Source organism: Ornithorhynchus anatinus, chromosome X5, assembly GCF_004115215.2.
Source record: "Ornithorhynchus anatinus isolate Pmale09 chromosome X5, mOrnAna1.pri.v4, whole genome shotgun sequence".
In the NCBI taxonomy this organism is placed as follows: domain Eukaryota; kingdom Metazoa; phylum Chordata; class Mammalia; order Monotremata; family Ornithorhynchidae; genus Ornithorhynchus; species Ornithorhynchus anatinus.
Genome location: NC_041753.1, coordinates 59003686 through 59022501, shown reverse-complemented (window position 1 = coordinate 59022501; position 18816 = coordinate 59003686). Strand labels below are relative to the sequence as shown.

At 45.6% G+C, this 18816-nt stretch overlaps 1 protein-coding gene across 4 annotated transcripts; it reads left to right on the top strand.

Moving 5' to 3' along the window:
• Nucleotides 1-102: 102 nt before the first annotated feature.
• On the top strand, nucleotides 103-14716 carry ZFAND5 (zinc finger AN1-type containing 5). 4 transcript variants are annotated; one of them, XM_007667016.4, is made up of 8 exons: nucleotides 103-259; nucleotides 796-823; nucleotides 4836-4881; nucleotides 5211-5368; nucleotides 5822-5933; nucleotides 7167-7270; nucleotides 12666-12791; nucleotides 13085-14716. In XM_007667016.4, the coding sequence occupies exons 4-8, from the start codon at nucleotides 5218-5220 to the stop codon at nucleotides 13231-13233; spliced, it is 642 nt and encodes a 213-aa protein (XP_007665206.1). In that variant the 5' UTR covers nucleotides 103-259; nucleotides 796-823; nucleotides 4836-4881; nucleotides 5211-5217; the 3' UTR covers nucleotides 13234-14716. The 4 variants fall into 4 exon arrangements, with proteins under 4 accessions (XP_007665206.1, XP_007665205.1, XP_007665207.1 ...); XM_007667015.4 differs by lacking the exon at nucleotides 4836-4881; XM_007667017.4 differs by lacking the exons at nucleotides 796-823; nucleotides 4836-4881.
• Nucleotides 14717-18816: the final 4100 nt, after the last annotated feature.

Below are 18816 nucleotides of genomic sequence, written 5' to 3'. Positions count from 1 at the left end.
TTCTCCTCCTCTCCGCCCCCCTCCCGCCCCGCCTCCGGTGAGAATCCGGGGGCGGAGCCGAGGAAAGACGTTGCCACGACTGGCGCTGCGACCGTTGTTCTGTGCACACGGCCCGCCCGCCCGCCGCTGAACGGCCGCGCTCCGCCTCCTCGGCTGACTCCGGCGTTGGGGACGAGGCGGACGGCAGAGAGCGCCCAGCGGAGCGGTTGCCTGCACGGCGGGGAGACGCGTTCCCGGGACCTCGGCGGCTTCCCCGAAGGTGGGAGAGGACAAGAAGAAGGGCGACATCTTAAAGAGGACCCGAGATCCTGCCGCTCACTTAGCCTCTCGCCGCTGCACTGGGCTTGCAGCTCCGTTTCCCACCAACGAGAGGGAAAGGGAGAAGGCAGCGGAACAGTAGCAGCGGCGGCCCTTCCCCACCCCCTCCCCCCGGCCTCCTCCCCCCCCCCCCCCCTTTACTTCCCGAGCACACGGCGTGTCTCGACCACGCTCCGCGCTGCCGAAACAAAGGAAGAAGCAGGAGAGGTGGCGCGAGTTTGGTCCTGGGATTAGTCCCGCCGCTCGCGCCCACTCTGCTTCGGAGCCGCCGCCACCGGCGCCAGAGGAGGAGGTGTTGTTTGTTGGGAGCAAACTCCGCCCGGGACCCTTGGCGGCCCGGGCGTCTCCTGCCCCCAGACCCGCCACCGCGGGCTTCCCCCCCCCCCCCCCAACCCCCAACGTCTGCCCTAGCTGAGCCGCGGCTGCAGCAAGTGCAGCCCGTTTCCTCCTCCCCCATCTTCCTCTTCCTTCCATCAGGGTTTCTCGCCTTCCTGCAACCATTAGTGTAAGTACATTTTCTACCGGGCACCGAGGGGGAAGATCTCTTTTGTAGCGGGAGGAGAAAGGGCGAAGGAAGGAGGTTAGGGGATTGGGGGGGTTGCATTGCCCTGGATGCGCGCGTGGGGGCTTTGTGGGGTTGGTCACAGCACGACGGAGGGTGAGGGGGGTGGCCGGCGGGGAACCTCCGGATCTTGTTCCGAGAGGGTGCCGGTAAGAGGAAGTGCTCGAGACCTTATATGGGGCGAGAAGGAGCCGAAACGGGAGGCGAAGGCCTCGGCAACTGAGAAATCCCGAGAGAACCCTTGTCCCTCCCACCCCGCCGGAGCAGAAACGTGCTTTGGAGCGGTCGGGCTCCTACGGGGGAAGAGCGTGCAATGGATTGCAAAACCCGGAGGAGATGGGGAGCGAGGGGAGGGAACTGTTCGGGAGGCACAAAGGCGGAGGCATCTTGTCATCGTGTTGCAGGACCTCTCCATATCTCCCGCGCCCCCCCCCCCCCCCCAACCTTCCTAAATGCGGCTGGATCCCTGTATGGCAATAAAGAGATCCAGGAGGAAACTGCTCTCCCATCTGGCTGTTGGGTAGTTAGCGGGTGGGGGTGGCCCGGGTTTGCAGCCCGACGAGGAAGAAAGGAACAAACAAAGACGATGAGGTTTCGGCTTCGGCGGCCTAAGCTCTTCCCCCGCCTAAACCCGGGACCCCCCCTTCCCCTCCCCCCGCTTCTCTCCGGGTGCGCGCACGCACACTCACTCGCAGACACGCACGCGCGCACCATTCCGCGAGGGCGGGGGGCGGGGGGAGCGGAAAGGTTTGTGGAGCGTGTGGGAGTGTAATGCATTAGGAGCGATGGGTAGATGGAGGGTTTGATGAGTTGTTAGCATGACTCAGTGCTTTTTTTTCCCCTCAAAGGGCCATGTAGGTTTTCCTCAAGGCCTTTGGCCGGGGAGAGTATCGAGGACTACCATTTCAGTCTACTGAGCAAATCCCAGCACTTTTTAATTTAACCTTTTGGTGCCTCCCCCCACCCTTGCTAGTACTTCTTGTTTTCTTCCCCACCCCATGACCCTTACGAGGGGGAGACCGATTTCACCTTCTTCAAGGCCAAGTTGGCTGTTACCAAGTAAATGTGAGAGTTTTTTCGAGTCACTTTTTCTGCACTTTTGGCCCGAAACGTGCAGGCTCTTTTTTTGGTGTTCAGCGAGGGCGGAGGGGTGGGGTGATGTCTGGAATTCTCAAATCAGCTTTGAGTATGACTTTTGCTTTTCAGAGCAGACCTGATTTTAAAACCCTCGAACGATGAGACACACCTTGTTTAAGTTGGTTTAGAGCACCCTTGCCGTTATCCTCTATTACATCTCTACCGTAAAACCAGTATTTTTTTTTCTACCGAGAGGTCAACCTCAAAACAAAGACCCCTTAGGATCGAGTCGCAAGGCACTGGGCAAGAAGATCCGTAACCCTTTGGGTCACTTTGATCCCTGGGTTTAGGGGGCAAAAAGGTTAATGAATGGGGAGCATTTAAAACCATTCTCCTTCCCCACAACACTTTGAGGTGGAGCTGCAAGGTAAGTCATCTTCCCTTGGGCCTCGAATTTCTTAGCTGTTCCAAAAGTCGTGGAATGTCTATTCGGGCAGAGGCCGGCTTTGAAATCTGCCTCTTCTGACTTTCCTTTTCCCCTCCCCTTTAAAGAAACCTGTAGCCATGTTAATTGGCTTTCATATTTTCACATTACAGTAGGTATATGCTCAGCAGCCACAGTTCTGTGGGCTGGGTAGGAGTTGGCAGCCTTTGCTGATATAAATAGAAGCTGATTTCAGAGGCCCCTGTTGACGAGGTTTTATGTGAGCCTCTGGCTCAGCCTGTCACATTGCAGCCTTGTGACAGGCGGAAGCTAATGCAGCTGCCCATGTGATCTAAGCTTCTGAGAAATAAGGCAAGCAGTGCCCACGTGATGGCATTTAAAGCTGGTGTTCCGAGGTAAAAAGAAAAAACACCAGCAAGATAGAAAGCAAGGCAGAGGGCCCCTATTTGATCCCCTGGTTTCTTTTACTCCAGCCGGAGGCCGTTTTTTGTGGCAGAGGGAAAAGAAAGGGCTGTGACTTTTTAGCGTGGGGGTGGGCCGGGGTAAACATGACCTACAAAGTGGATGCAAACGGGGTTTAAATTTGCAGCTGTCATGTGTAAGTACAAAGAAACAGCTGCTAATGTATGTCAGTGATTAAGCAAAACTAGTCGAGGGCTTGGGAATCTTCCTGCCTCTGGTGGGCTTGATCCTGCCAGGATGTGCTTTTAAAGGAAATGTTATCAGGTGATACTTGGACCTCTTACAAGAGGAGTGAACTAGCATAATGTCTTAAGTCATTGGAGAATAACAACTACCCCTCAAAAGTAGGGGCGTGGAATTCTCCAGTGGAAAAGAATGCATAGCTAAATGAGTCATGGTGAAGAGTTTTTGTTTTTTCTGTCCTGTATTTGCATTGTGCTCAAAACAATTTTAATAAAATACCTGGAGCTAGGTTTTAAATAATTTGGTAAGTGGTGAAATGTTTACAATCTGCTTCTCAAAGTGAGTCAGCCGAATTCCTCTATTTACTTATTTTAAGGGACACTTTGGGTTTATGGATTAAGAGATAATAACTGGCTAGGTTGACAGATCTGTGGAGCTTTAAAACAAATTTTAATCCGTGCCTGGCTGGAGTAATGTTTTCTTTATCAAAGGGGAGAATAACTACTTTCCCTTATTGGGAGTTTTGTGTTTGTTTGTTTGTTGGTATTTGTTAAGCGCTTACTATGTGCAGAGCACTGTTCTAAGCGCTGGGGTAGACATGGGGGAATCGGGTTGTCCCACGTGGGGCTCACAGTCTTCATCCCCATTTTACAGATGAGGGAACTGAGGCACAGAGAAGTGAAGTGACTCGCCCACAGTCACACAGCCGACAAGTGGCAGAGCTGGGATTCGAACTCATGAGCCCTGACTCCAAAGCCCGTGCTCTTTCCACTGCGCCACGCTGCTTCTTTGTGGGCTATTGCTGTTTTAAATAATGTTCTGGGAAACCTGGAAGGGTATTTTGGCCTTTAAAAAAAAAAAAAAAGAAATAGAGGAAAACTGCAGAAAAGAGGAGATACTCATGTTGCTTAAATATCGAGTGGAAGCAAACATGTTGGGCTCCCCAACAGTAACCCCTTCATGAAATTTTATTTCAATTTAGAATTATATGTGTTTGACTAGGAATGCTGCTGGCTGTCTTTCCTCTTAGGAGAAAAGTTGCCATTTAAATTTAAAAAAAGGCATTTACCATTCCAAATGCTTGCTTCATCAGTTCATTCTGATTTGTGGAATTCTGACTGGAGACAAGTCCAAGTTTTAGTTTGTCCTCAATTATTGGTATACTCATGCCCTTGGAAAACAAGGATTTTTGTGATTAACCTTATTCCTTGTGGAGATAGAGAAGTTTCATTATCTGCTGACAAGAGAAAGGCATAGGGACTTTGCCATAAACTTTTGCCACTAGAGGCTTGTTTAGAAATGAGTGGGTCGACTGAGCGCATTTTAGCGTCCAGAGGTATCAGCTTCTAAGGACTTGATTAGATTTCAACCCTTTCTCAGATTGAGGGTACACACTGACAGGTTTCATCAAGCAGCTGACCCTGAAATAGTTATGGGTCTGCACATATGTTGTTGCCAGTTAACATACAGTGTCAGCTTACAATGCCACTTCATTTAGCCAGGCAACTTCTTTCTCTGTTTTGAAAACGCTTCTTAAGCTTTAAAGGGTGGAGAATGATCCATTGTTAACTCATGGTCGATCATACGCACCTAATCACTCATTTTGATGTAAGGGGAGTGTATGTGATAGCCTAGGTTTTGGTTCTGGCAGGCCTGAAATGTCTCCCAGCTCTAGTACTCATGTGAGTTTTAGGATGACTGATGTCCTTAAAGTTTCCAGAGCAAAATGTGCTTGCTAGAAGTAGAATTGCCAAAATTCATTAAATCATACTTCCCCTTATTCTGCAGATTTATTGACCTTTTCAGGACTAGAAATCAAGAACAGCAGTGACAGGTGATGTAATGGAGTTCTTAATGCTTAATGTTTTGAGAGAAATGATTCTTTTTTGTTTCAAAAAAGCATGCAAGAATTTTGGATTCCAGTACCATATTTCAGAAGGAAACCGTGGAATGGTTTTATGCCCCGAGGTTCATAAGGGGCATCTCATGCTCATACTCCTTAAATGTTCACATTGCTAATAGTCGTCACCTTTGTTAAGAAAGCTGACATCACTTGTTTCTAGAAAAAGCAAAGATACTAATGACCATATCCTACCAAGTTGGTGATTGATTTTGGGAACCTGCCAGCTCCTAATGCATTTTTTTTCCTGGTTTTATTTACAGCTCAGAGATGGCTCAAGAGACAAACCAGACCCCAGGGCCCATGCTGTGTAGTACAGGATGTGGGTTTTATGGGAATCCTCGGACAAATGGAATGTGCTCCGTCTGCTACAAAGAACATCTTCAGCGGCAGCAGAATAGCGGCAGGATGAGTCCAATGGGTAAGTTGTTACCGCACAAACGCAAAATGTTTGAAGAACTGATGAAACTGAACTATAGAACAGACTGTGGCAGTTGAAGATGTCAGAACCTACCCAGGAAACCACTCAGAGCCGAAGGGGAGACGACAAGACCAAAACACATGCCTTGACCACCTCCTGAATGAGTAGTTTCACACCCACACGATTCTCTCTAGCGTCTCACTTTGGGCTTTTGTTGTTCCATGCTTCAAGACTGCTTTGGATATGTCATTTTAGCTGTATTTTGCTGGATTATCAACCTAAGAATAAGCTAGAATTCTACAGCACGGTAAATTGAACTAAATCACTAACCTATTGAATGGGGCATTTAACAATTGAGCTAATGCAGTGCAATGGGAAAATCCTTAAAAATTGCTGATGGCAAAATTTACGGGAGACAAAATCGACTTTGTTAATCTTTGTGTGTGTTTGTAGGAACAGCCAGTGGCTCCAGTAGCCCAACCTCAGACTCTGCATCTGTTCAAAGAGCAGAAGCTAGTTTAAACAGCTGTGAAGGTGCTGCTAGCAGCACAGCCGATAAATCAAGGTAAGGTGAAAAATACCATTTGGGGACTGTGTGTTGTAACTAAAAGGGGCAGAAACTGGCAGTAGTGCCTGCTCTGTTAATGCCAAGATAAACATGTGTCTAATGCAGTGTGTTTTTAAAATTGATGCGATGATAATAAAGGGAGAGGGGTTTCATTACTGTGTCTAGAGAGAGAAGCTTTGTGGGCACCCTAAAGATCATCTGACTGGAGAGCCAGCCTTCCAAAGAGAATCCCATGGCTATTAAAATTAAAATTTTAGAAGCCACAGATTTTTAATATCAGATTGATACATAGGGGCGCACCCAAAATAACTGTAATTCAGTTGCTGTCAGTGGAACAGCCTTGTTTGTGGTAAGACTCTTGCCTTATCCGAGACTTCCAAATCAATGGAAATGCCTTGGAGTGTGGCATTCAAAGTCGCCGTTGCCCCCTTAAAGATTCCCCTATGCCACCCCCTCGCCCCCCTTTTCTGCTACACTCTGCAGCAAGCAGAATCGCCTGTGACAGGGATGTCAGACTAGCCACTGCTTGGCAACAGGAAGAGAAAAGACCCAGAGGCATTCAGAAGGGCAGCGAATTCCCATAGAGATGACTGGTCCGCATAGATGCCAGGCGCTTGAGCTGGGTGCTCCACCTAGGACATAGCCAATCACCTTAGAGGATTGGGACAAAAAATGGGCTGATTACGGGGATATAGCCCACTGCCATTTTGATGTCCTGTAGGAAGGTTTGGGTGACTGAAATCCTTGTTTCTTTGTCATTGACACCAGTTTGGCTCACCACTTTGGGTTTTTAGATGACCAGTCATGCTACAACAAGGTAGCTTGAAAGAGTTAAAATAGCTTCTCTGAGAAGCAGGAGTCGGCTAACTGGACCCCAGTCTATTTCTGGGTCTTAAATGGAGTATCCATTTAGCAACCTAGGGGATGGAGGCAGTGAGGGCTTGTTTCATGGTGAGCCATTTTGGTGGGTGGGAAGGAAAAACCCAGCTCTGGGGAGACTGCTGGATAGGGGTTGATTCCAGGGAGGAGAGACCTCAAAATGTCCCCCTCTCTCTTCTAGATGAAGTGATATGCCCTCCTCTATTATTTTAGAGACACAGATCATACCTAGAATAGAGCTAACAAGAGAAACTTTTCCCCAAAGGTCGGTTCCATGTTGGGAAAATAAAAACACTAAGGTATGGCTTGTATAAAGACAATTTTTTTTTTTAATTCCACAAACTCAAATAGAAGTGTGCCTGTGACTTCCTTGCCTGTTACTCAGCAAATGACAGAAATGAGCATTTCAAGAGAGGACAAAATAACCACCCCGAAAACAGATGTGGCGGAGCCAGGTAGGCTTTTAAAATGCTCTAAACTCTTTGAAAGTCCTTCTGAGGGCCTCTTGGAGGCTGGATGGAGTAGAGTGGAAGAAGGAGGTCTCTACTCCCCTTGTAAAAGGACTTGGCCTCCACTGATTGTTCTAGAACAATAAGCTATTATCTGTATATGACAATGAACTCTTAGAAAAGTAATGGCTGAAACATTGACTGTTTTTAAAAACCAAATACTGGAAGCTTTAACGTCTTTCATAATTCAAGTGCGTACACCTCGTTCTCCTATAATGCAGGGGCTGAGTTTCTGCAAAACCCTACATTAAGGAAAATTCTCACTTGAGGAGTCACCTTCTCTGGTGCACATGGAGGATGCAGACCACTTCTTTGACACTGTACAGCACTGTATCCAAAGAAGGCTCGCGTTGTCAGACTATTCCCTGGCTTTCCAAGTGGTTGTCTAACCAAAATGTGCATGGAGTGAGAGACAGAGGGGCATAATGGAAAGACTATGAGACTTGCAAGCAGGAGACTGGGGTTTTAGGCCCAGTTATGCCATTTCCCTGCTGCGGGACCTTGGCCACAAGGAGGATAAAATATCTGTTCTTTCTCCCCCTTAAATCCGTGTCCCATCTGATTATCTTGTTTCTACCTCTAGTGCTTAGCACATAGTAAGTGTAGCAGATGCCATTTTTATGTATTAGACTGAGAAGCAGGCCTCTTGATTCCCAGTGATTTGAGTCCTGTAGTCACTTTGTGGGTTTAAACTTCTCATTTGTGTTTGCATAAACTGCAAGCATCTAAAATACAATTCAGGAATATAGAGAGAGAATCCCTGCCCTACACCGGGCTTCGTCTAGAACCCGTTTCTCCCTCCCCTTCCCCCTCGTTTAAGAAGTTGGGGGTGAGGCGGGGGTGTTCCACCGGGTCCGGGTGGCCACATACTAATGGCAGTTACTTAAATCCAGTTGGATTATCCCTATCTGATCTTCATTTGGGGTGGGTCATACAGGGTATTTGGATCAGAAGGAGATGCCTTTGGAGAAGCAGTTTGGCCTAGTGGAAGAAAGAGTATGGGCTTTGGAGTCGGGACCTGGGTTCTAGTTCTGACTCTGCCACTCATCTGCTGTGTGACCTTGGGCAAGTCACTTAACTTCTCTGGGCCTGCGTTTCCTCATCTGCAAAATGGGGATTCAACATCAGTTCTCCTCCCTATGTAGATTGTGAGCCCCAAGGGGACAGAGACTGTCTGACCTGATTAACTTGTATCTAGCCCAGTGCTTAGAACAGTGCTTGTTGCACAGTAAGCACTTAAGTATTGTAACAATAATTAGGAATGACCCTCCTATCATTACCTACTGAAACTTTTCAAGAAAGGGACTTTTCTGATTTCCATAATGAAATCACTTTATGCTGAACTATAAATTTAGTTTTTAAAGTAATATGGAGTCAGGGCTTTTCACACTGGCCAAGTGAAAAATGAATTGTTTAGGAGTGAAAGTAGGTGTTAATATGCACTAATTATAAGAAACTTTAAAGTAACAGTGAAAGATTAGGGACGGGTTCTGGGCTTCTTTTCAGTGAATCCTAATGCCACATAGATGGGTTCCATTTGGTTTAGTAGAAAGAGTTCAGACCAGTTGTCGGAAGCCCCAAACTCTAATCCTGTCTCTCCCACTGGCCTGCCGTGTGGCCTCGGGCAAGTTACTTAACCTCTGGGCCTCAGTTTTCTTGCCTGTAAAATTGGGGGGGGGGGGGGGGGGGGATAGAAAGGATTGTGTCCAGTCTTCCCCAGAGCTAGCATGTAGTAAGTGCTTAATGCCATAATGATGATGGAATAATTGCCTTCGTTGAATTGCATATAAAATCAGATTGAGTCCAGGCTTTAAGGGTTATATGTACAGTATGGTGTCAATGTGCCAGCTGTATAAACAGTACATAAAACTAGATTGCAATGAAATAAAGTTGAAACTAAATGAGCCCGTGCATTGACTATCCCCATCACCTAGCATCAATGCCATACTAAAGTCTTAACCTAAATTATACTTTTTGAAGCAGAACACCACCACTCCTCTCCCCTTCATTTCTTCATCACCTCATCAGTTTATAGACAATCTTGGTTCATTAGGGTTTTTGATGGAGAGTGGAAAGAGATTTTGTTTTTGTTGAACCTGAGGCAGGGCCATTTTCCCCCTTATTGCTGCATTCCCTGATGGGGGCAAAATAAAATCCTAATCCCACTCCAGTTCCTCAAATTGAGCACTTCCTGAGGGAGAAATGTTGGTTTCCCTGTTGTTTCACAATTGCAAATAAATCGCAGGTACTTCATACCTACTCTTCCACACAATGGTTGGAATGGCCCAATTATGCTAAGGGTAGGGTCAGCCCAGCAGCCGGCCTCCCGGTAAGAAGGGCAGCTCTTACTGTAGCAATCAAAAATTACTCATTCCTCCTGAGTTAGGAGCAGGCTTTCCTGGGTGGGGTGGGGGTGACCGGCCACCCTTCCCTGGCTTGGGCCCACTTGGGTGGAGCAGGAGCTTCATGGCAAGTGAAATAGAGCCCCAAGTGAGACTTGTGAGGAACAACTGGGCCATCTGCAATCCCTGGTCTAGGTAGTGGTATTAGTAATTATGTTTATCGAGTGCCTTCTGAATGCACTGGGCTGAGCACTAAAGTAGGAGGCACATTCCCTACCCTCAAGAAGCAGCAATACACACTTTCTGAATGTAATTTAGAGGTTCAAACTAAGGGGAGCCCACCGGGACGCAGCACAAAATTGGACAAGCAACTCTTCAAAATGATTATAATATGATTCGGTTATCCAAACTTCTGATTATTTGAATGAACCTGTCCCATTGAGTTTGGATAACTGCCTTTTAATTATGTCCCATTTGTCTTGAAACCATTCCACTTTTAAATGTACAACTCTGAGCCCCATATTTCTTGAAGGCTTCTCTCAACAGTCCATATCTATTTTGTAGATTGAAATAGCTGAGTGCCACGGTGCACATCCATACCTTAGGTCACACTTTAGTTGTAATCTCAGAAAAATGTGTTTCCTAATTCCTTACGGGTCCACTGTCTGGCTTCTGCTCGCCCCCAGCATGTCCCCTAAATGTTCTGGGCTCCCCTTGGGAATAAGGCTACTGCCAAATGCGTCTTCTAAAAATGTCACCCTGAAGAGAATAGCTGGAATTTGGGAGCCAGCGTAATCTGGAGTAGTTATGGGGAGGAGGAGATATTTTTTTTCCCCCCACCCTCCACAACCACAGGTAAGTAGATTCTGCATATTGAAGTGTTTGGGGACATTGAGCTGGAGTGATTGGCTGAAAGCCAGAAATCAACAGAGATCTAGGCCAACTCCTGGAATACAGACCAGCCAGGCCAAGGACACAACAGACAGCTAGGCAAATTAGCATTCTTCTTAAATAAGTGATCTTGGTTCATATCTTGAGGTTTCACTATTGTCTTACTGCTTGGCTCCTACAACAGACAAGCTGCCTTGGGCTGTGTAGCTATTTAAGACCGAAGTATTTGTTGGAAAGGTGGGCTGGTTCTTTACTTCCCTTTTTCTGTGCCTCTTTATTCCATTAGCCTCCCACTGAGTTGAATTTAAACTTGGCTCTGCCCAACCCAGTTATCATATTAGGACTAACCAAAGTGTACTTCTCCAGGGGTCTGCACATAATAGGCGCTCAGTGCTCTTTGTGTGACTCCTGGGGTTTCGTGTGTTTAGGTAATCATGTTTGGGGCCATCTGAGTCATGGCACTCATGGCACGGTGAGATTTTCCTGTACCTTGAAATGCCTTTTCTTGCTGGACAGTTTTACTGAGTAGCAGACCAAAACAAAAAAAGCCTCATGGTGAACTGATTCTGGCCTATGCAATTCTAGTGAATTCTGAAGTTAGGAGAATCTTCACATACTCTCTCTATGCAGATGACCCCCATCTACCTCTCTACAGCTGTTCAATCTTGTTTCCTTTCCTTCGGCCTCCCGGGTAGCTCCATTTGTGTTTGGTGCCAAATGGGGCATCCTTCACGTATCCCAAACTGAACTCTTGCTAAATCCTGCCAGTTTTTTCTACAGTATTTCCTCACTGGCCTACTAGAGCTTTCCCTTTGCTCCCCCATAGCTCACCTTCTAACTGTACCTCCTTCCTGACTCACACCACTAACCCCTACCACATACTATTTTCACCCTCCCCGGCCTGGAACTCCCTCATTCTCCAAGCCTGTGAACACAGGTCTCCTCATCTTCAAAGCTCTCCTAAAATTCCACCTCCTCCCTTCCTCAGTTACTTAACATCCCAAGGTGCATCAACCAAACAGCTGTCCTTGGCACTTAAGTGCTGAGGTTGGGTGTAATTACACTTACGTGTATTCGAGAGTATATTCGACTGAACAGTTGTTGAAGTTAACTGTTTCCCCCTGAAATACTTGTGCTGCTGTGATGTCTTCAAGCCCCAGTGTTTTGAAAACTTATCTGCCCATCTCCCCCATTAGACTGTAAGTTCCTTGAGGTGTGGGGGAACCATTCAGTAGACTACTTTTTTTAGTGATATTGGTTAAGTGCTTACTATGTGTCGTGCTGTTTTAAAAGCTGGGGTAGATACAAGTTTATCAGGTTGGACACAGTCCCTTTCCCACGTGTATAATTACAATCCTAAGTAGGAGGGAGTAGGAATTAAATGCCCATTTTACAGTCATGTAATATCTTTCACAACCCAGTGGTATTTGTTAAAGTCTTACTATGTGATAAGCATTGTACAAAGAGCTGGGTTGGATACAAGATCATCAGTCTGGATATAGTCTCAGGAGGGAAAAGAGGTATTGAACCCCCATTTTACAGATGGGGAAACTGAGGCACAGAGGTGACTTAGTCATATGACAGGTAAGTGATAGAGCCAGGATTAGAACTCAGGTCCCCCCGACTCATCATCTGGGCTCTTTCCACTAGCCTATGCTGCTTAGGGAGGACGGGGGAGTGGGGAGAGAGATCTGAAAAGTTTGCTTTACCACCACCGTCCCTGTGGCTCAAAACCTGTGAATTCAAAAGGACTCCTTTTTCTGGTACTACTAAAGTCTTTTAATCAGTTTAGAGGCAGAATTGCCATGAACTTTGGTCAGCTGCTCTGAACCATGGGGTCAATCAGCCAAAGGATTAATGTTTAGACTGCTTAGTTGCAGACCTTTAGTTCTTCCTTTAAAGCTATTGAGAATGGGCAAATGTATGGAATCATTTGAAAGAATAAGGCCCAAAACATACCTGTGAATCTATCTGGGAACAGTTTTGATGTAGAACTAAATTGGTTAATGAGTATTTAATTGAAGCCAATCCTGGAAGTCCTATCCCAAAAGTCAGTTACTTATCAATCAGTGAACTGTCAGAGTTCAATTTCTTTGCCTTTTCCACAGTTGTCACTCAGCCAAGTCCATCAGTGTCTCAGCCCAGTGCTGCTCAGAATGAAGAAAAAACTCTTGAGTTACCCAAACCAAAGAAAAATAGGTGCTTCATGTGTAGGAAGAAGGTTGGCCTTACAGGTAAGAAACATTGGGGGCAGTTATGGGGTTTTTTTGTGGGGTTTTTCTTGTTTTCCGTTTGGAATTTGTTGGATCAAGGCAGCATGTTTGAGGATAGGGAGTAGGTTAGGGGGAGGGGTACTCTAGAAGACCAGAATTCAATTACGTGAAGTTTTTGTGGGTGTAGTTCTCTCTTCTGTCTTTCTTTCCTGCCCCCCCCCACCACTCAGTTCCCCTTCTTTAATGACTAAGTCCTTAGACTTTAGGTATTATAACCTTTTTGAAACCTAAAGTAATACTGCTTCTTTGTGCAGGATTTGACTGCCGATGTGGAAATTTGTTTTGTGGACTTCACCGTTATTCTGATAAGCACAACTGCCCATATGATTATAAAGCAGAAGCTGCAGCAAAAATCAGAAAAGAGAACCCAGTTGTTGTGGCTGAGAAAATCCAGAGAATATAAATACTCAACTGCTTCTCATGAAGAGACTGATTCAGTGTCTTGTTCTTATTTTAATATATCCTGGGAAAACATTGAAGAGCAGATGCATGGCCATTTTCCTTTGATGTTTTACTTTAAAGTTTGTCTGTCTTAATTGATATTTTAGGATGTTTGGATGTTTGTTACAGGCAGAATTGGATAGATACAGCCCTATAAAATGTATATGCCCTCCCCCTGAATAAAATCTGGTGATAACCTGCATAGTTAATTAAAATGCACAGATATTGGGGACAAAATTGTTTAGTTGATTTGTGCCAAATGTTAAATCTGCATGTTTGCAGCATTTCTGCCTTTGGGGAATGTAATCCACTTACAATATATTTGACTAGTGTTACGTGCCTGTATAAGAGAAAATGGTACACCAGAAAAAGGCTGACGGTCTACTTAAAACTTTGTCCTGTTAATTTCCGCAATTGATGTTTTTGAAGCAGAAAGAAAGATGTACCAAGGACCCACTTTTCAGTAAGATGAGTATTTAGGTGCCATATTTAACCCATGATTAAATTTTGTCTGATAGGTTGACTTTCTGACTTAAGAGGGTAAACGGTTGGATGTAAAAGCAAAACCATCAAACCAATGTTTTCAAAGATGATCGGTTCTTAAACTGATCCTGCAATGGAAGATTTTTCGTATTCTTGCATAGCAAAACATGTTGTGTAGCACAATATTGTATTTGACTCTTTGGGGGGTGGGGGGAGTTTACAAACGAAACATTCTAAAGGTTTTTCTCACAGCAACTCAATACGTGCATTTGAAGTGAGTTGCAGTTATTTGGACAGCTTAATTTTTCATGTATATCTTCTGTTAAATGTTTTGGGTTCAAAGAAAGAACGTTGAGCTTTAAAAAGATACGTTTTAAATGTAATGAAAACTGCACCCTTCTGCATGGAAAACCATAACCAACATGGCTGCAGTAGACTTGAGTGGTATCGAGAACCACTTCCAGAGGGCTGCTTTATCATTTTTAATTGTACTTGGGTGTAGGACTGTAGTGTTCTTGGGTGTATTGCATGGGCTGCATTATCTACAGCATTGTACAATAACAACTCTAGAAAAGGCAGTATAATTCACTGATGCTTGTCTGGTAATATCACTTCTGTGTTATAATGGAAGGTTTTTTTGTGATGTATGAAACTTGTGTTTTTTTATATATAAACAAGTAAAATTTAGACTAGTGTTGTGGTAATGCCTGTTCCCATCTGTAAATAGTTTAAGAATGTACACAAGGCGCTACTTCTGACTTTTATTGCAATGTTGAGTCCTAGTTTCTACTTCACTCTTGAAGCATTGAGTTTTTGCTTTAAACTTTATGTACTTTAGTTTGGAGTTAGATATGCAGATGTGTACAGATAGTTCATATTTATGTATTGCACATAATACTGCTATTCAGCATCTATGCTATATTGTATTATGTAAATAATAAAAGTTTATGTACAGAGGGAAATTCTTTCACTTGTGATATTAAAACCCCATGAACTGATAAGAACTGAAGAGGGTCTGATGAGGAGCAACTAGGCTATCTACTTTAGTGATGGGTGTTGGCGTCCCTAGTAAAGTGAGCCCTGTCCCTTTTTTTTTTTCTTTTTTACACAACTTCAACCCCGGAACAGTCTTATTCAGATGAGAAAAGCAAGCATGATGGGGTGGGTCCATGACTGCTTAAAAAAAAAAGTACCAACAGGAGAATCAGGAAACAAGACATTTGGGGTTGGAGGGAGAAAGGTGACAGCTGTAACCATTCACTGGTGATTTCTTCCCACTGCTAACTTCTTTAAATCTGGGGTTGAAGGAGTATTGCTGCACTTCCAAAGAAAATGCCCTGATGCTTAGAATCCCACCTGGGGTTAGGGTGTACATAAATATGGGTTTCAAGTATAAGCTATGGGGTCCTGTCACCTCAAGGTTATTCTTGCAAAAGTGCCAAAAAGGGGCACTCTGGGCCAGGGTATGACATAGGCATTTCTTAGCAATAGGGTGGGACTTTATCTTGTATGTCAGCCAGTTGTGTTTACTGAGGGTTTACTGTGTGCAGAACATTGTACTAAGCACCTGGGAGAGGGACATTATTACAACAGATACATTGCCTGCCACAGGGGAGTGGCATGTGGCCAATTTTTAGGATTGTGGTATGTGCATGAGCTGTAAGGCAACAACCCAGGAAAATCATGAATGATTTTCATCATCCTCTAGACTTAGAGGATGCTCTAGACTTAGAGCAAGATGAAGGCTGAGCCAACTCATGCAAGAAGCTGAATAGCCTTTAGCAAAAGCAAACTCTAGCCACTGAAATATAGAGGATTTACTTTTTGAAGTCCAGGTTAAGGCTCCTCCACTTTTTTTTAAATGGTATTTAAGCACTTAGCATGTGCCAGGCACTGTACTGATCACTGGGGTAGATAGAAGCTAATCAGGTCAGGCACCAGCCCATGTCCCATTCAGTTTAGGCCCATTTTACAGCTGAGGGAATGTAGGCATAGAAGTGAAGTGACTTGCCCAAGGTCATATAGCAGATAAATGGTGAAGCTGGGATTAGAACCAAGGTCATATGACTCCTGCACTCATGATCTTTCTATTGGGCCACACTGCTGCTCACCTCTTCCTGAAAACCAGGATAGGTGCTAGAGGCAAAACAGGAACCAATTAACTGGGGCTATTAATTTAAGGTGGCAAGTTCTGTTTGTTTCATTCATTCAATAATATTTGAGCCCTTAATTGTGTGCAGAGCACTGTACAAAGCACTGCAACTCTTACACTTGGATTCCAAAAATACTTCCACAGTTGTCTCTCTAAAAGATAATTTAAAAGGAAGTGTTTAGCACAACCTCTACCCTTACCAGTTCAGATTCCTCTATCTGACCACAGCCTCATCTCTTCCACACACCCACTCCCTGCCAGTCTGTACTGGTTCCCCACAGAAGCCTCTGATCTGTTGACCCCACCTCCAATATTCTAGTCATTCATTCATTTGTGGTATGCGCTTGGGAAAGTATAATAGAACAATAAACAGGGATGTTCCCTGCCCATGAGGAGGTTAAGTCTAGAGGATGAGCTCATGTCCATTTGGTCCCCAAACCCAAACTACCTTCTCTTGGTGCACAAATTGACACCGTCAACACCCACCCACTCCTGCCTCTTTGCTGATAGTGTACTACTAACCCGTGACCCTCGATCACCTCCATAGTATGATTCCTCTGCTCCTGTGTGAGCTGCATAGCACTGCTGGCAGAAATCCAGACACCTGGCTGATCTCATCCATTTTAAATTCAGTCTCAAGTGCTTTAATCCTACCCGACAATACTTCTCCAACCCATACCCATTACCTATGCCAGCTATTCCAGATATTTAACTCCCTCCTCAAATCTGTCACACCCACTCAACCTCTTTCTCCTAATAACCTGGCCCTGTACTTAAAATTGAAACCATCAGGTGTGATCGCCCTAAAATCTCTGCTTCTTTCCAGTCCCTCCCACCTCTACTCTCCCAATATTGCCAGCAATACCTCTAGATCTCACCTCTTAAAAATATACCCCCTCCACCTGCATCTTTGACCGTCACTTCACATTTTATAAAAACACTTGCCCTCTCCTTTCTCCCCTCCGTGTCTATCTTCAACCATTCACTTTCCAATGACTCCTTCCCCATTGCTTTCAAACATGTTCATGCATCCCTTATTCTAAAACACCCTCCCTTGAACCTCCAGTTATCACCCCATCTCCTACCATTTCTCTCTCAACTCCTTGAGTGAGTTGTCTATACCCACTGTCTCCACTTTCTCCCCTCCAATTCTCTGCTTGATCCCTTCCAATTTGGTTTCTGCCCCATTCATTCCAATGGAATTTATGGAGGGGGAAGGAGTTCCAGGCCAGCGGGTGGATGTGGGAAAGGGGTCGGCAGCAAAATAGACAAAATGGAGGGCACAATGGGCAAGCTGGTGCTAGAAGAGTGAAGTGTACCGGCTGGGCTGTAGATCAGTGAGGCGAGGTGGGAGGGGGCAAGCCGGCTGAGTGCTTTAAAGCTGGTGGTAAGGAGTTTCTGTTTGATGCAGAGGTGGATTGGCAAACATTGGAACTTCTTGAGGAGTGGGGAAACATGGACTGAATGTTTTTGTAGAAAACAAGTATGGAGCGGGGAAGAGACAGGAGGCAGGGAGGTCAGCAAGGAGGATGATACGGTAATCAAGGCTATAGGATGAGTGGATTAACATGGTAGTTTGGATGGAGAGGCCAGGGAGGATTTTAGTGATGTGCAGGTTGAACGGACAGGATTTAGTGATAGATTGAATATGTTGGATTGAATGAGGGAGAGGAGTCAAGTATAACGCCAAGCCTGTGAGTCAGGAAGGATGGTGGTGCTGTCTACAGTGATGAAAAAGTCAGAGGGAAGTTAGGGTTTGGATGAGAAGATAAGGACTTCTGTTTTGGATGTGTCGAGTTTGAGATGATGGTGAGACACCCAAGTGGAGATGTCTTGAAGGCAGGAGGAGATGTGAGACTGAAGAGAAGGAGAGTGATCAGGGCTAGAGATATGGATTTGGGAATCATCCACATAAAGGTGGGAGTTGAAGCCATGGGAGAAAATGAGTTCTCCAAGGGAGTGGGCGTGGATGCAGAATAGAAGAGGACCCAGATCTGAACCTTGAGGGACACCCACAGTTAGGGGGTGGGAGGAAGAGAAGGAGCCTGCAAAAAGAGGCCAAGGATGATCAACCAGGGAGATAGGAGGAGAACCATGAGAGGACAGTGTCAGTGAAGCCAAGGTTAGATAATGTTTCTGGGAGAAAGGGGTGGATGGCAGTTTCAAAGGTAGCTGAGAGGTCGAGGAGGATTAGGATGGAGTAGAAGCTGTTGGATTTGATGAGAAAGAGGTCATTTGTGACCTTTGAGTGGGCAGTTTCAGTGGAGTGAAGGGGCAGAAGCCAGATTGGAGAGAGTGAAGGAGAGAATCGGAGGAGCGGAATCTACGACACTGGGCGTAGACAACTCGCTCAAGGAACTTGGAGAGGGATGGCAGGAGGGAGATGGGGCGATAACTGGAGGGAGCTGTGGGGTCAAGGGTTGGTTTTTATAGGGTAAAAGAGACCTGAAAATGCTTGAAAGCAGTGGGGAAGAAGCCATCAGAGAGTAAACTGTTGAAGATGGCAGTCCAGGGAGGGCAGAAAGGAGGGAGCAAGTGTTTCGGTAAGTGCGAAGGGATGGGGTAAGATGTGTGGATGGAGGGGGTAGATTTTGAGAGAAGGCAGGAGATCTCTTGAGATACTGCTAGGGGAGGATGGGAGAGTTGAAGAAGGGGCAAGAGGAGGGAGGGACTGGAGAAGAAGAGGGGAGATTTCACCTGATAGTTTAAATTTTCCTCAATAAAGTAGATAGCCAGTTCATTAGGGGCAAGGGATAGGGGAGGCAAGGGGACAGGAGTTTGAGGATGAAGTTAAGCATCTGGAACAACTGGCAACAAGTGGCATGATGACTTGAGAAAACTGGATGGGGTCAAAAGATCGGAGGTCTCTGGGGGGAACAGGTCAGATTTGCAGGAAGGAGGTATGCGGGA

Coding starts and splice junctions, on each gene's coding strand:
- ZFAND5 (XM_007667017.4), top strand. CDS start 5,218: ATGGCTCAAGAGACAAACCAGACCCCAGGGCCCATGCTGTGTAGTACA. Junction 5,369..5,821: donor CGGCAGGATGAGTCCAATGG/GTAAGTTGTTAC, acceptor GTGTGTTTGTAG/GAACAGCCAGTGGCTCCAGT. Junction 7,271..12,665: donor AACAGATGTGGCGGAGCCAG/GTAGGCTTTTAA, acceptor CCTTTTCCACAG/TTGTCACTCAGCCAAGTCCA.